General features: G+C 50.3%; 1 protein-coding gene across 1 annotated transcript in view; it reads left to right on the plus strand.

Moving 5' to 3' along the window:
• Nelf-A (Negative elongation factor A) overlaps positions 1–6,659 on the plus strand; it is a 34,705-nt gene extending 28,046 nt beyond the window's left edge. Inside the window, exon 12 of the mRNA XM_089565213.1 lies at positions 5,012–6,659. Within this exon, the coding sequence (XP_089421339.1) occupies positions 5,012–5,187 (176 nt within the window). The 3' untranslated portion in view covers positions 5,188–6,659. The remainder of the gene's footprint in view (positions 1–5,011) is intronic.
• Positions 6,660–16,151: the final 9,492 nt, after the last annotated feature.

Genomic DNA, 16,151 nt, shown 5'->3' on the forward strand with positions numbered 1-16,151 from the left:
CGTTGCCATGTGATGTCTGCATTTAGGTAATGCTATCCTAATTCTCTCCCATATCTGAAGGCTTCAGAGTCGTCGGTCATTAGTTGGTTTGCCATTGAGTGATTGATGCCTTAACTTACTTTCTTACACTAGCGGCGCGTTTCTTTGCGGCGATGCGGTGTCTGCCTGGCTCAGGCGCCACTTGTCTGGTGCCGCTATGCCTGGCATACTTCACATCGAGGCCGCAGCTAAAGTTCTCTGCTAGTCACGGTAATACTATCAAAGGTCTAGCCTTGTTACCAGTATAGTTTACCATCACACATTAACCTCACATTAAAATGAATACAGTTAAAACTCGATTTAACGAAGTTGAGGGGAGCCGTGAATTTTTTCGTTAAATCGAGAACTTCGTTAAATTGAATGAGGCACTTCGTGGGCACATAATTCGGTACATTCGATTATATGGTATGGCGGCATACAGAAAGCTACCGCAGCATCATATTTGTGAAGCGTAAATGCTCCCAAAATGAAACTGCGGACCACGGAAACGACCGGCGCCGCTAGCGCGTATGAAAAGAAACAACAAAAATTCTTACTTAACAAGAAAGGCCCGAGGGGACTATAAATTTATTTTCCGCCAAAGAAGTCGGTGATCTTTGCCTGCGTGCGCTTTGTGAGCAACGGCCGCACCGATTTCTCGTAGGTCTGAAGTGCATCAAGCGCGTCTTCCGTCCCCTCATGTGCGCCGGCAAAATGTCGCAGCAGATTGAGAGCATCCATCACCTGACCTGGTGTCGGCACGGGAGCTTCGGCACCTGCAGGGTCATGGCCAGCGTCTTCAGCCGTCGCTCCCTCCACGCTTCCTACAAGCCGCAACATATCGGCATCAGTCAAAACTTCCGTTGTGACTGCGTTTGCGTCGGCGTTCACGTAGTCTGAGAAACTTATGCCTGTGGGCACTTCATCCACTGAGCGAAGGTGTTCCCAGGCATCTTCATCCTCGTGCACGGCGCTCGCACAGTCCGGACCAGCTTCGGCAGTTTCAGGGCCTAGTGTACCAAAACCGGCAGTCCTGAAGCAGTTGACAATTATCGATGGCCTCAATGCTCTCCAAGCTGCCGCCACCATCTCAACCGCCATAAAAATATCTATTTTCGTCTCGCGCTTCAGCTCCAGGTTGAGGAGAACTCTGTCGACGACTCGAAGCTTGTATGCGCACTTCACGCTATTAATTATCCCTTGATCCAAGGGCTGAACCACGGACGTTGCGTTTGGGGGGAAGTAGCGGAGCTCCACGCTGGTCAACTCGACCTCTGCAACGTAGTGGGCCGTGCAGTTATCCAGCAACAGGCACACTTTCCTTTTCTGGCGACACATGTCGCTGTCAAATTCCTTCAGCCATGTAGCGAAAATGGCACGTGACATCCAAGCCTTTGAATTGGCAACGTACTTCACAGGAAGCTTTTTGGTGCCTTTAAAACAGCGCGGCCTCGCACTCTTTCCGATGACAAGCGGGTCTCATTTGTCGGTGCCGTCCATGTTGACGCACAGCAAAAGAGTCAGCCTTTGTTTGCTGTGTTTGCCGCCGTGGCACGCCTGCCCCTTCAGGGCGAGTGTTTTTTTAGGCAGCATTTGGTAGAATAGACCGCTCTCGTCGGCGTTGTAGACGTCGCTGGGGGCATACTTTCCCAGAATGTCGGGCACGTTTTCAGACTGCCAGTCGCCGACTACAGCCATGCTTACGCTGCTCGCTTCACCGCCGAGCACTTTCCTGACGATGCCGTGTCGTTCTTTGAAACGCGACAGCCAGCCGGGACTTGCCTTGAACTCGTTGTCGCCCAGCAAGCACGCGAAAGAGCGAGCTTTTTGTTGGAGCAGGTCTCCACTCACGGGAATATTCTTCGCCCGCAAATTCATAAACCAGGCGAAGAGGGCCTCTTCCATTTTGCTTTGCGGAGTAGTCTTCAGCGTTTTTTTGCGCGAGAGATTCCCCGAAGAAGTGGCGCGGAGGCGCTTGCTCGCACACACCACGTCCGCGTTCACGATAGCAAGGCTAGACTGATGGAGGCCTAACAAGCTGAGCTTGACAAAGACGTGCGTTCAAATGCATGGGGAAATATCCGCACAAAAGCGAACACAGAGCACAACACACAAATACACACAAAAAAAACGCGAACTGCAACAGCACCATCTATGAAATGTGGCACGAAACTTTTTTACTGCTGGTGCCATCTCGTGAGCTCAACTCAACTCGTTTTGCGCCGCGCAGTTTGAAAAAAGCGGCGGGCCGAAAATGCTCCGCGCTGTTACCGCTGACTCGCAATCAATAAATTTTGGGGTGCTGTCTACAAAATAGACCAAAAATTAACACTTTTTCACCTTTATTTCTCGAAAAAAGGTTCGTTAAATCGGGACAGATCACGGAATCGGTTTCGTTATTTCGGGTTAGTCAAAGCATTGAACCCTATGGGCATCTGAGGGGGAATTAGGATACCTTCGTTAAATCGGGATTTTCGTTAAATCGAATTTTGACTGTATGCAATTACTTCCTCAAGGCCTTCGACAGAGAAGTGCATGGAATAGCAGGCCAGGGGAACACCACCTCACACTGGTGGCTGCGGGCTGCACTCATGCCACTCTGTACCGTCGGCCAACGCATCATTACTGTCTGTTGATTGCCAGATCATCGGAGGATCTTGGTCTCAGAATCACGTGACGTTTGCCAGCAAACTGATCTAGCAACCTGTTTTGCTTTTCACTGTTAACTCGTGTCGGTCGTCAGGCGTGCATCCTATCATCTGTACTTTTAATGCATTGTGCATTTAAACGAAATTCAGCCGCTGCGATCCCGGCCGCAGCGGCTGAATTTCGATGAAGGCGAAATTCTCGAGGCCCGTGTGCTGTGTGATGTCAGTGCACGCTAAAGAACCCCAGGTGGTCGAAATTTCCGGAGCCCTTCACTACGGCGTCCCTCATAGCCTGAGTTGCTTCGGGACGTTAAAGCCCAATAAACCAATAAACCAACCATTTAAACGGTTCGCCGGGAGCGCACTAATGTGTCATAAAAAGGTGTCGTACCTTAAAAAAACGGAATGCATGGTCGGAGCTCCGCTATCGTCGGAAAACATTTTACGTAATTTTTTTTACGGAAAAATGCCGGCCCAGTGTTAGGGTCGCACTCCGCCAGAACCGCAGAAAAAAGTTTGGTTTGGTTTATTGGGGTTTAACGTCCCGAAGCAACTTAGGCTATGAGGGACGCCGTGGTGAAGGGCTCCGGAAATTTCGACCACCTGGGGTTCTTTAACATGCACTGACATCGCACAGTACGCGGGCCTCTAGAATTTCGCCTGCATTGAAATTCGGCCGCCGTGGCCGGGATCAAACCCGCGTCTTTCGGGCCAGCAGTCGAGCGCCGTAACCACTGGGCCACCGCGGCGGGGCGCAGAAAAAAGTGGGTCCTTACATGAGTATATACGGTATTACATTATATTTGACTCGGGTACATCTTTTCGTCCGTCGCGTCTGCACCACCTCACATCATCAGTACCAGACTGTGTACCAAGGCCGTAAGTTATGCCACGACCACGCCGCAATGCACGCGAAGCAAGAACAGACTTTTTCTACGGAAACAATGGTAGCGAAGGCCAAGAGAAGGAACTCACAAGAAGAAGCCAGAGAAAGCGGGCGGCTCGTTCTGCACTCCCCCCCCCCCCCCCCCCAAGTCCCCCCAGATGCCCCGCACCACGGGCGGCATCTGGCTGCACAAACACTGCAGCTGTCCTGTTTTCAATGCGATTGCTCGCCCTAGCTTGTGCGCTCTTTGTAAACCACCTTGATGGCAACAAAGACCATGCCGTTAACTCGGGAAGCAACAATGAGGAACAAACGGCCAAGCCTATCCAAGCCAGTTCTGCCTAGCTTGGATGGGCTTGGATTGAAGGTGGCACCTTTCATGCTTTAAGAGCGTACGCTGTTGGGCTAGTCGGTCAATCATGGTAAATAAAAGGAGCTACTGCGCACAAAAAGACATGGACAAGAAAATGACACAAGAAGGTCGTGAGTCTGCGCTTGTTGTGTTACCTTCTTGTCCATGTCTTTTTGTGTGCCCCCTTTTCTTTCTTTACCTTTCATGCCAGTGAAGAACTGGTTGGTTGTAACACCGATGCCCACTCGCATCTGTATGTGTCTGAAAAATCTAACTTTTGGACTCTATACGATTTCATCAGCGCGAACACGGTTAGTTGTTGGCGCTCATCCTTAGTTAACCTTTTTAGCAGTTGTTTTTCGCCATTTCACCTAACAACCTCCGCTTCCTCGGCTTTCTTATCCCATCGTGTTGTAGCAATGTCATTCCTGTGTTTTTAGCCTTTTTGCTTGTGTTTTCTTCAGACCTTCATGCACCCTCAGCCCTGTTGTTCCATGCTTTTTACATGTTTTTCACTGGTTTTAGTCTTTTCTTTGTTAGCACTCATGCTCTTTGTATCCTTGATAACCCGGGAAAAAGTGATAATATACTTGTTCGCGCTCTGATTGTGTTGTGCTTAGATAGATCCGCCAGGTGGGCGTTTCCGTGGCGTGTGTATTTAAGAGCGGGGTCTTGGTCATTCTTGAAATAAAGTTGATAGTTCAGCGCTCTGTCCTGTCCCCCTTTCTGTCTGTTTTTTCCTAACCGTGTTCGCGCTGCTGAAATCTATGGATTCCCACCAACTAGCCCACCAGATTGTGTTATTTTTTGGACTCTGCAGAGTCTGCAATATTGATCGTCAATGTGTCCACATTCCTATGAGATGCATGACGGTTCCTCAACAGACTCCAAATTAGTGGAGTCTGAAAAATTTATCGGCTACTATATTTCAAGATTTTAGATAGCAAACATTCAGTTCGGATCGAATTGAATATCAAATACTTTGCTATTTGATTGCTATTTGACTGAATATTTGAAACCATAGATTATTTGCTCAGGCCTTGTTGTGATTGGGCTTTTAAGAGTGCTTGAATGAAGTGCGTTTTGCTGTCTCAAATATTTTTGCAGCCAATCCCTGTCCTGAGCTGGGCAATCTGATCACCATCCGGCTGAGTGAAAACAAGGAAGAGATCATCCAGCCCAATGGCGCCATAAAGCAGGCCATTGTGGAGACACACTTCCAGATGAACTACACGACGGGCGAGTGGAAGCGTGTGCGGAAAGTCAGAGAGGTCGAGGACTGATAGAAGCAGCCTCTGTCACAGGGCTCTTGTGCAAGTTCTTTCGTGCAACAGAGAGGGGTGGGAGGTGAGGAGGGGCGGAGGAGTCTTGAGTTAGAAGGATACGGGACGGAGTGCATTTGGGTCATGGCTGTGTGTGTGTTGTGCTGTGCATTAAGCGAGGACTCCCCCAGATGGCAAGGTTTGCTCTACGAATATGTGCATTGTTTTGTCCGTGTGTTATTTTTTCTTTATTTTCCTCTTCCCCTTTTCTGTTTGGCTGATAGCAGGCTGCAGCTGCATAGCTCCCCGAAGTCTTGGTTGGGGTGGTTCTTTATTTTTTGTTTTGTCTTTCTCTGTTTTTCCGTGTTAACATGTATTTCTGCAAACACTTGAACAAGGTATTAAGGAAGTGCGATAAGCATGTTTTCATGCACTTGCTTCCTCGTATTCACCCTCTGAAGCAGCCTGTGAGCATTTTTTGTTGTGTTACATAAGTTGGGCTCCATGAACTTTCTTTTTTTTGCACCAGTTTGATGTGAAATGCAGTTACCTGCCTTTGATCTCAGGGGTGCCTTCAGTTGGCAGCATTTTTTCTTGAGCTTTTGGGTTGGTGAGCATCAGCCAGGCATGGAATATGCTCTCCTGTGGTTGCGTAACTTGTGGTTGCAAAGAACACTGGTTAAAACTGAATGCACTCTTTAACCTCCTGAACATCTCACGAAACATTTTTGATGCACACATCATTTTCTCCTTATGCAAACGGTACTATCTTATTGTAGTTATTATTCTTTTCAGTTTCTTATGTCACTCTTCTAGGCATCGTTAGCTTCGCAAGAAGGAGGCTCTAATAAAACATTCATCCGGGGGTCTTGAACCTTGTACAGTAAGCCTTTTGATCACTGTGAAAAGTTGTTGCCAGCTGTTGCTATTTAAGAGGCATAGTACTGGCTCTTGGGTTTTCGTGTTTATTGGTGGGAAGGGGGGGGGGTGTTCATTTGCATATACCTGTGTATCATAGTTGCTTCACATGTCCGTTCAGTGTAAATACCCTCGTGCATTGTTTTCAAAACAATTGATTTGGTATGTTCATTTTGAAATCATTAAAATCACTTTCTGTGCTGTAGTGCAGTATGAACTTGGTTGAATTTACAGAGGGATGAACTCTCGTATTTGCATTGGTGTACAAGGTGTTTTATTTATTTTTGATTTAAGTACCTCATTCTTCGACGTAGGAAACTCCGCAAAACATTTATGAAATGCATTGCATGTCCGAAGTTTTGATTGTGACAAACGACACACCTTGTGGTGATCACAGATGGTGCACATTTGTTCTTGAGGTGAGAGCCACAGGAGGAGGCTTGCCTGTATAACATATTGCTGTCCTTTTTCTCACTGTATGATGTGCACCATGTATCACTTGCTGTGTGAAACAGAAGGTCCCATGTTTGGCAAAGGAAATATAAGAAAAATAAATATTTTCACAATGTTCCAAACCCACTGTGGCACTTTGCAATGAAGTAGAATGCTTTCCTCGTGGTATTTACACTCATAGTTTTTCAGCGCAACGGCACACGGCGTTCGTCCTGTGTTCGTCCTTCTTCTCTTCCTGCTTATGTTCTTTGGCCGTGTGCTGTTTACTTATTTATTTATTTATTTATTTATTTATTTATTTATCATCATACCCACAGCGCCATTGGCTGGCATTACAGTGGGGGGGTAGAAGAAAAAGTACACAAATGCCACCGCGTGCAGGTGGTTACAAAAAAAAAAGATAACAATGAGATAGAAAGAACACGGAATTATTATACACAAAAAAATGTCACAGCATGGAAGAAAATGAATCATTTGATAATATGGACACTACTTCCTCAGGCAGCTTGTTCCATTCCGAAACCGTTTTGGGGAAAAAAGACATTTTAAAAAGGTCAGTCCGGCACCTGTATTCTTTAACTTTAAGTGAATTATCTCTACGTAAAGACACGTAATCAGGGTTGGCTATATATTTGGTTCTGTCTATTCCAGTTCTAGAATGAAATATATTATGAAATAATTTTAAACGCAGTACTTTCCTGCGTTTTTGAAGTGAGTCCCAACCCAAAGATTTTTTCGCGCTCGTTACACTAAAATATCGCCCATAGTTATTGAAAACAAAACGAACGGCCAAATTCTGAACTCTTTCTAGCTTTTGAACGTCAAGCAAGGTTTTCGGATCCCAGACAGTGCAAGCATACTCAAGTATGCTTCTAACGTTTGTATTATACAGCAGTTCTTTAGTCTTTAAAGGGAAAAGTTTAGGGAAAAGTCTGTTGCGCTGAAAAACTATGAGTGTAAATCGAGAATACCAACTAGCCCAAGAACTAACTCTACCTCGTGGTAAAGCATGTGGGTGGGCCTGCTCGGCTGAATAATAAAACGATTCCTCAGAAACTTGGTAGCCGGATCAGATGTTTCCAGCTTTCTAATGTAGCATTCTTTCGTCATCTGGCTGATGCGTTGTCAAAACCGTCTCTTTTCTGAGTGCTGCATGAGGTTTTTTTTCATCTGTTGAAATGGAAACAACAATGGGGCAGCTCAACAGCGGGGAACAGTTGGGCCGCTATAGTGGCCTCTCTTTATGGTGCTACTGTCAACTCCCTGTACAACGAAATTCATGGGGCGTGAGAAAAATTTAGCTTAACCAGAAACTCCTCTATCATGAAGTCGACCCAGAACAGCTACAGAATAGACTCGATAGCGCATAAGCAACGTTTAATTTTAGAGACGAGTCTAGCTGGAGTGGCTTTCTCCGTTTCGACATAAGTGCTACGGTACGATCTCTGTTACTTGCAGCAGTGCCATAGCCAGAAATATTTTTCAAGGGGTGTCATACGCCCCCAGAAAAAAAAAAAAAAGCACACCTACGCCCAAACAATATCTTGCTCATTTTTTTGCTTTAAAAAAGCCGAAGGGCTAGTTGTTTCATTCACTGTAATATCTACACAATACGAGTGCACGCGGGACTTGTAGGTCTTGATTCGTAAAGGAGGAGGAGGAAGAACATTTATTTCCGCCGAATATGGCACGGTGGTGGTGGTGGTGGTGAAAACTTTTAATTACTGAAATAGAGTTTGGGAGCCACAGAGTGGCCCCGCTACATGGTCGGCGTCCCTAGTCCGGGACACCGCATGACAATGCCCCGTCTCTAACCCGTTTCACCAGAGCCCTGTGGGACTCGAGCGAGGAGCAGTTGAGAAGGGCAGTCTCCCCTGCCTCTCTGGAAGGGGAAGGGGGGAGGTGGGGATTTTGAGTACATGCCCACACCATGTGGAAGATATCACAGGTCTCCCCACAGTGTGGGCATCGCCCATCCGTGTTAGGATCGTAATGCTTTAAGATTGCAGGACAGAGTAGAGTACCTGTCTGCAGGCGCCTTAAAGTTCGCTCCTCCGTCTTACTCAACCCCTTTGCAGGGGCCAGGAAAAGGCGGTGGATGTCGCTATAATGCGTTATAATTTCCTTGAATCGCAGCAGCGGCTGGTTAGTCTCCGAGCCAGAAGAGCGCTGGGATGAGGAGCCCGGTGAGTAAGCGCGCGGGCAGCCGCGTCAGCGGCCTCATTACCTCGTAAGCCCTGGTGGCCAGGAGCCCAAATGATTCTTTTGGGTGTTGGATCAGTGGCAGTCCGTCTTAGAATGCAAGCAGCTAAGGGGGAGATCTCCCCTGCCAAGTAATGATCACATGCTTTTCGGGAGTCCGTAATGATGATTCTCGAATTGGCGTGGGCGGCAGCAAGCGCTATCGCTACTTCCTCGGCTCGCATTGAATTCGGGGCTCGAAAAGAGAGTCCATCAACGTGCATTTCCTGGTGAACGACAGCGGCCGTGTAAAATCCCGTGGGCGATGGGCCTGCTACCAAGGGCGTCCGCAGAATTTTTTGCAGGGGGGGGCCCCGTTGGTGCCCCGGGGGGGGGGGGGGGGGGGTATGTTCGTAGCAGAAAGGCGCTATTTGCGGAGTAAATTTATTTATTTATATATAAATAAAAATTAAACAAAATGCACACATGAAAGAAAAATTACAAACAGCAAATTAAAGCGCGGCTAGGAGAGGTACATTGGAGTTTATCAACGAAGAAACAACTAAAATTAATAAAAATGCAAAAAGATGCTAGTATATCACTTCGTGGAGAAGAGTGCTCAGTCTTGCTGCATACGGGTTCTCGACTCACCCGGATTGATGACCAGCACACAGCGCAATATGTTCACAAACACGCAACTACAGTCACTCAGTCAGTCTTCCTTGAACAGCAACTGTAGGCGCCTCGGATTTTTCTGGGCGAATTGCGTAATTACACGTGTGATAAATTCACTTCTGTGCTTCATTACACGCTCTCGGTGCACACTCATCATACACATTGATTGGAAAAACTGTTGAACGCGTACGTTGAAAACAAAAGATGACTATATATACAACGAAAACTTATTTACAAGATAAATGCACGCTCGCAGCTTCATACACCTCGCTCCATCTTGCTTGCGCATCCGCACAGTCGAGCAACCGCACACACACTGCTCTCCGCTCGTCGTTTTCTCGTCCGCTGTCTTGGTTGTTCTCAGCTTCGCTGACAACCGGCCACTAAAAACACCCAAGCACAAACACAGAGGCGCGCACACGTGCAAGGGCTTACTTGCCGCAGTATCCCCGAATGCGCACTTTGGGGGTGAAAGGAACGCCGCGCAACTTCCGAGGGGAAGGGACACTCGCCACTCCAGTCGGAAAATTTGTTTTTGTGTTTTTATGGGGTTCAGAGCCCCAAAACGACTCAGGCTATGAGGGATGGAGTAGTACAGAGTTCCGGGTAATGTCGACCACCTGGGTCTCTTTACCATGCACTGACACGCACAGTACATGGGCGCTGTTGTGGTTTGAGGCCCAGCCAGAGGTGACAGGCGAGCCAGGCAGGCGCCATCGGGCTGCGTTGACCAAAGGCGCTGGTTTTCGCAGAAGACGCAAAGAACGCTGGTGTGGGGGCGCCTCGGGAGACTGCGTCGCCGTGAACAAAAGCAGCTAATCCCCTTTGCCGGAGATTCTGAAAGCGGCGCTTCTACCGAACTGCGCTACCCGTGGATCGGAGGAGACAGCGAGCGGCGGCGGCGCCAACTCATCGCCCGCTTGCCCCTGAGCAGCCCGACAAAGCGGGGGTGGACACGGCTGATTTTACCTTCCCTCCTTAAGAATTCATCGGTGACCGGCGTAACGATAGGCGAAAACAAGATGTCCCGTGCACTGTCTGCCTCCGTGTCGCTATCTCTCTAGAGATCAAAGAAACAGACACCCATCTCAAGGCGGCTCGAAACACATGCTCGCCGGTGCCGCTGTATGTCTGGAACAGGTCGCCCTTCAGTAGAGCTAACGATGGCGTGGTTTGAAAACGGCGGAACGACGCACGCCCGGACGCGGCATTTCGCAGATGTGACCATGCGGGGCTGCTTTTACCCTTTTGACTGAGCGCACCACCGCCCCTGGCGTGCGGCCATCACTCACGGTTCGAGTGAGTGATTTTCCAGGGGGGTGCAGCCGCCCCCCCTTGCCCCCCCCTCCGGACGCCCATGCCTGCTACATCTACATAATATACACCGGGTCGGGAGCCGTGTTGTCTCTCAAGAGCCCGAGCCCGCGCTTGTCGCCTGTTTACGTGCATGTCGGTGTCCATGTTACGGGGGAGCGGGGAGACCCAGAGCATATGGCGCCACAGTACTGGGATACGCTCCGCCTCCTCTGGAGTGCAGTCGTGTTGGATGTGTAAGCGGTTTAGCAGGCGGCGCCCAGGAACCGTCTGCGATAGCCGCGTATATTGGTTCACGAGGTGGGCTTCCCGCAGCTCCTGGTAGGAGTTTAGCACCCCCAATGCCTTGAGTTTGGCATTAGAGGTAGCCACCGGGAGATCCAGGGCTCGCTTAGTTGCCTTGCGGATGACGGCGTCTATTCGCGCCTCGTCTTGCTTAGTAGTGCGGAGATATGGCACGGCGTAGAGGATCCGGCTAGTCACGAAGGCATAGACGAGCCGAAGCGCGTCCCTGCCCCGCAGACCGCCCCGCTTGTTGGAAACGCGGCGGATCATGCGCCCTACCTGTTCGCCTACTCTCTTGAGTTTCAGGATGGTGGATTCCGGTCTGAGTCTGTGGTGAATGAAAAGGCCCAGAATACGGAGCTCCTCCACCTCTCTAATAGGACCTCCTGACAGAGAGCTGTGAATTGCTGTCCTATCCTTTGGGTTCGCTCTGACATGCAAAAGCTCTGATTTCGCTGGAGCACATTGGAGCCCACAGTCAATAGCATACGCATCGACTATGGAAGCGGCCTGCTGAAGGCGGGCCTCCATGTCCCCAAGGCTCCCCTCAGTGGTCCAAATTGTAATGTCATCTGCATATAACGCGTGTTGAATGCCTTCCACCCGGGCCAGTTGGCTTGGGAGGCGCATCATAGCTATGTTGAACAGGAGCGGTGATAACACCGCTCCCTGAGGGGTACCCCGTGTTCCCATCATGTAAGGGCCGTATTCCTCGCCCTCAATCCGAAGAAAGGCCTGGCGATTAGTCAAGAAATCTCTTACATAAGCGTAGGCCCTAGCCCCACAATCGGTAGAACTCAAGTTGGCCAGGATGCTTCCGTGTTTAACATTGTCGAAAGCCCCTTTCAGATCAAGGGCGAGGATGGCTTTGTCATTGTGTTGCATAGTTGTGGGTCGTATTACATCCCTGTGCAGCTGGAGAAGGACATCCTGTGCAGACATGTGGGGGCGAAACCCGAACATGGTAACTGCAAAGAAGCCCTTACTCTCCAGGTATGGAGAGAGGCGATCCCGAACCATCGTCTCCATAAGCTTGCCCGCACATGAGGTCAGTGATATGGGCCTCAGGTTTTCCGTATTCACGGCCTTGCCTGTTTTAGGGATAAACGTCACAAGTGACGTTTTCCACTCGGGAGGGAGTGGACGCCCGTCCCAGATCTGGTTGATGTATTCTAATAAATGGAGGTAGGCTGAGTCCGGTAGGTTCGCCAACAGGTGCACTGTTATGTGATCCCGTCCCGGAGCCGTACCCCGGCGCATTTTTGCTAAGGCCGCCTTAAGGTCGTGCAACTCAAAAGGGGCATCAAGTGTTTCATTAGGCCTGCCAGAGTACATGTACTCAGGCCCAGGCGTGTCCTCCGTACGACAAAGATATCTGTCGCACAGAGTGTCCGCAAGTTGCGCCGTCGTACCTTGATACCCTTGCAGAGCCCGCCGGAGCTGCTTTTGCGTCTGCCCTCTCGTTTGAGAGGGGTCGATTAGACTGCGAAAGAGACGCCACGTCCCCTTCGAGCTCATCTGATGAGCTGCGGCGTCGCAGCGTGCTATCCAATATGAATCTGAGAGTTCGGCAGCATACGCTGCAGCTTGCTCTGTGAGTTTGACTATGCGGTCGCGTAATTTGCGATTAGTTTTCTGCTTTTTCCACCGTTTAGTTAAGCTCCGGCGCGCCTCCCACAAATGCAGGAGGTGGGTGTCCACTGCGGGGATCTCTTCGGTGGTTTGTAGTGTTGTGACGTGTTGTTTCTGAATGTTGTATATGTGGTTAGCCCACTCCGCGTAGCCGCCGGAAAATAGTACGGGAGGGATAGTGTGATTTCGGAATTTGTGCCAATCGGTCAGCTTGGCCTGACCCCATTTTTTGCGCGGCAGCCACCTCCGGGTCCGCACGCAGGCGTCCGGGGAGGCAGTCTGTCGCACCGCGGCCGGAGGACATCCGGCCCCGTCTAGGAGAAGAGGTCTTCAGCCTCGGCCGCCAGGCGGACGGCGAAGCGCTGAGTTTTTTCGTCGGAACTTCTCAGCGTGGTCTCCCATTCAACGCTAGTTTTAATCTCGTTGCGCCTTGGGGCACGAACGCATCTCCAAATTATGTGATCTAATGTTGCCACGTGGCCGCAAAATTTACAAATTTCGGTTTCTGCACCGTCCCTCTTCCGCCCTCTGGCACCCGTCCAACTCCTCCACAGGGGCGAGAAGAAATTTCGAGCTTGGAGTCTTCTCCAGTCGTACGACTCCTTTTTACTCAGGGATCTATCCGGTGGCGGATATATCCTGCGGTCTTTCTTTAGATTTTCGGATATTTATTTTTTTACAAAAAAAATCAAGTCGTACGACAAATCGCAAATATTTACAATATTTTCACATAATAGACAATACAAAAGCTTCTGCTCTACAAAAAAGTCAGCAACTGTGAACGAATGACATTTGTCAAAACTTCTTCCCTATGCATGTGAACCTGCATCTGGACGCGAAGGCACTTTAAAAAAAATGCACTTTTTATTGTAGCGCTAGTTTATGATTAGGATGGAAAAGTAGGCTAACAAGAAAAGGTACATTTTATTGGGTGAACTGTACTGCAAGTAAAAGGAGTGCCGTACGTCGTGCGATGGCGAAGAGTAATTATTTTCTATACTAACCTCTACTTCCTATTAGAACAGGAGCTATTTTGTCACAGTTCTTATTTTCGTTTTAACATTTTAATATATAGATGCGATGTGAATAGCACAGGCGAAAAAAAAAAAATGGCTGAGGCTTAGCAAAGGTTAAGCCTAGTCAGATGCGAAGCATATTGATGGCTAGGCTTGGTAAAGTTCCTCGCTTTGTTCTTCAGTTGTTGTAGAACGTTGTCGCCGAGCCGCATATTGAGCACGCCGCTTAGCCAGACGTTCATCCCGCTCTTCATCGGTCTCTGTGGCACGCTGAAGGTTTCGCTTCTTGTTCAAATCAGCCCTGCTTCTAGGCGGCATCCCAACACCTGGCCGCCTCGTAAGTGCCCGGAGAGCGAGGCAAGCTCAGCTTTATACCGCTGCTGTAGCGTCACGTGGTCAGCTGCAGCGCCTCTGATGTGGAGCCTCCACCGCCGCGGCCGACCGCGCGAGCCGGCAGCCCATCTCTCCTCTGCTGTGACGTCATGTTGTCACGTGGTCAGCCGCCGCGCCTCTGATGTGGTGGTGGTGGTGGTGGTGAAAAACTTTAATTTGCAAAGAGAGTTTGAGGGTCAAAAAACCCTGCTACATGGTCGGTATCCTTAGTCCGGGACACCGCACGACGAGGCCCCGTCTCGCGCCCGCTTTACTAGAGCCCTTTGGGACTCCAGTGTGGAGCAGTTGAGGAGGGCAGTATCCCATGCCTCTCGGGTGGGGGTGGGGGTGGGGGAAGGGGGAAGGTGAGGATTCTGAGTACACGCCCACACCATGTGAAAGATATCGCAGATCTCTCCACAGTGCGGGCAGCGCCCATCTGTGTTCGGATCGAAGTGTTTTGCTATGGCAGGACAGAGAAGAGTTCCTGTCTGCAGGCGCCGCAGAGTTCGCTCCTCCGCCTTACTCAGCCCCTTGGCAGGTACTGGGTAGAGACGGTGGCTGTCGCAATAATGAATTAGGATTTCGCGGAACCGCAGAAGTGGTTTATGAGCTTCTGAGCCAGGAGAGCTAGGATGAGGAGCCCGGCGTGTGAGCGCTCGGGCGGCCGCATCAGCGGCCTCATTGCCTCGTAAACCCTGGTGGCCAGGAGCCCAGATCACTTTTGTGCGAGTTGGATCGGGGGGAGCGCGTCTTAGAATTTGGGAGGCAAGAGGGGATATTTCGCCTGCAAGATAATGTTCACAGGCCCGGCGAGAGTCTGTGATAACTGTTCTCGATTTTGGATCGGCGGCAGCGAGAGCTATTGCGACTTCCTCCGCTCGTGTTGAATTTGGGGCCCGAAAAGATAGGCCATCGACATTCATTCCCCGGTGGACTACGGCAGCCGTGAAGAATCCCATGGGCGACGGCCCTGTGATGTCCACGTAGTAGACGCCCTCTTTATATCCATACTGCCTCTCAAGCGTGCGAACCCGCGCTTGTCGTCTGCCTTCATGTGAAGCCATGTCCATGTTACGAGGGAGCGGAGCGACCAAGAGCATGTGGCGCCACAGCACCGGGATGTTCTCCGTCCCCTCTGGTATGCATGTGTGTTGGATGTGTAAGCGGTTTAGCAGGCGGCGCCCAGGAACCGTCTGCGATAGCCGCGTATATTGTTCAAGAGGTGGGCCTCCCGCAACTCCTGATAGGAGTTTACCACTCCCAACGCCTTCAGTTTGGCGTTGGAGGTAGCCACCGGGAGGTCCAATGCTCGCTTTGTTGCCTTCCTGATGATGGCGTCAATGCGCTCGTCTTGTTTGGTGGTGCGTAGGTACGGCACGGCGTAGAGGATCCGGCTGGTCACGAAGGCATGGGCGAGCCGTAGCGCGTCCCTGCCCCGCAGACCACCCCGCTTGTTGGAAACACGGTGGATCATGCGCCCTACCTGTTCACCTATGCTCTTGAGTTTTGCTATAGTAGAGTCAGGCTTAAGTTTGTTATTGATGAACAGACCCAGGATCCGGAGCTCTGCCACTTCTCTGATGGGACCGCCCGACAGAGATAGATAGGCTTAGCAAAGGTTAAGCCTAGTCAGATGCGAAGCATATTGATGGCTAGGCTTGGTAAAGTTCCTCGCTTTGTTCTTCAGTTGTTGTAGAACGTTGTCGCCGAGCCGCATATTGAGCACGCCGCTTAGCCAGACGTTCATCCCGCTCTTCATCGGTCTCTGTGGCACGCTGAAGGTTTCGCTTCTTGTTCAAATCAGCCCTGCTTCTAGGCGGCATCCCAACACCTGGCCGCCTCGTAAGTGCCCGGAGAGCGAGGCAAGCTCAGCTTTATACCGCTGCTGTAGCGTCACGTGGTCAGCTGCAGCGCCTCTGATGTGGAGCCTCCACCGCCGCGGCCGACCGCGCGAGCCGGCAGCCCATCTCTCCTCTGCTGTGACGTCATGTTGTCACGTGGTCAGCCGCCGCGCCTCTGATGTGGTGGTGGTGGTGGTGGTGAAAAACTTTAATTTGCAAAGAGAGTTTGAGGGTCAAAAAACCCTGCTACATGGTCGGTATCCTTAGTCCGGGACACCGCACGACGAGGCCCCGT

The sequence above is a fragment of the Amblyomma mixtum genome, chromosome 1 (assembly GCF_055824585.1).
Source record: "Amblyomma mixtum isolate Tamu chromosome 1, ASM5582458v1, whole genome shotgun sequence".
Classification (NCBI taxonomy): domain Eukaryota; kingdom Metazoa; phylum Arthropoda; class Arachnida; order Ixodida; family Ixodidae; genus Amblyomma; species Amblyomma mixtum.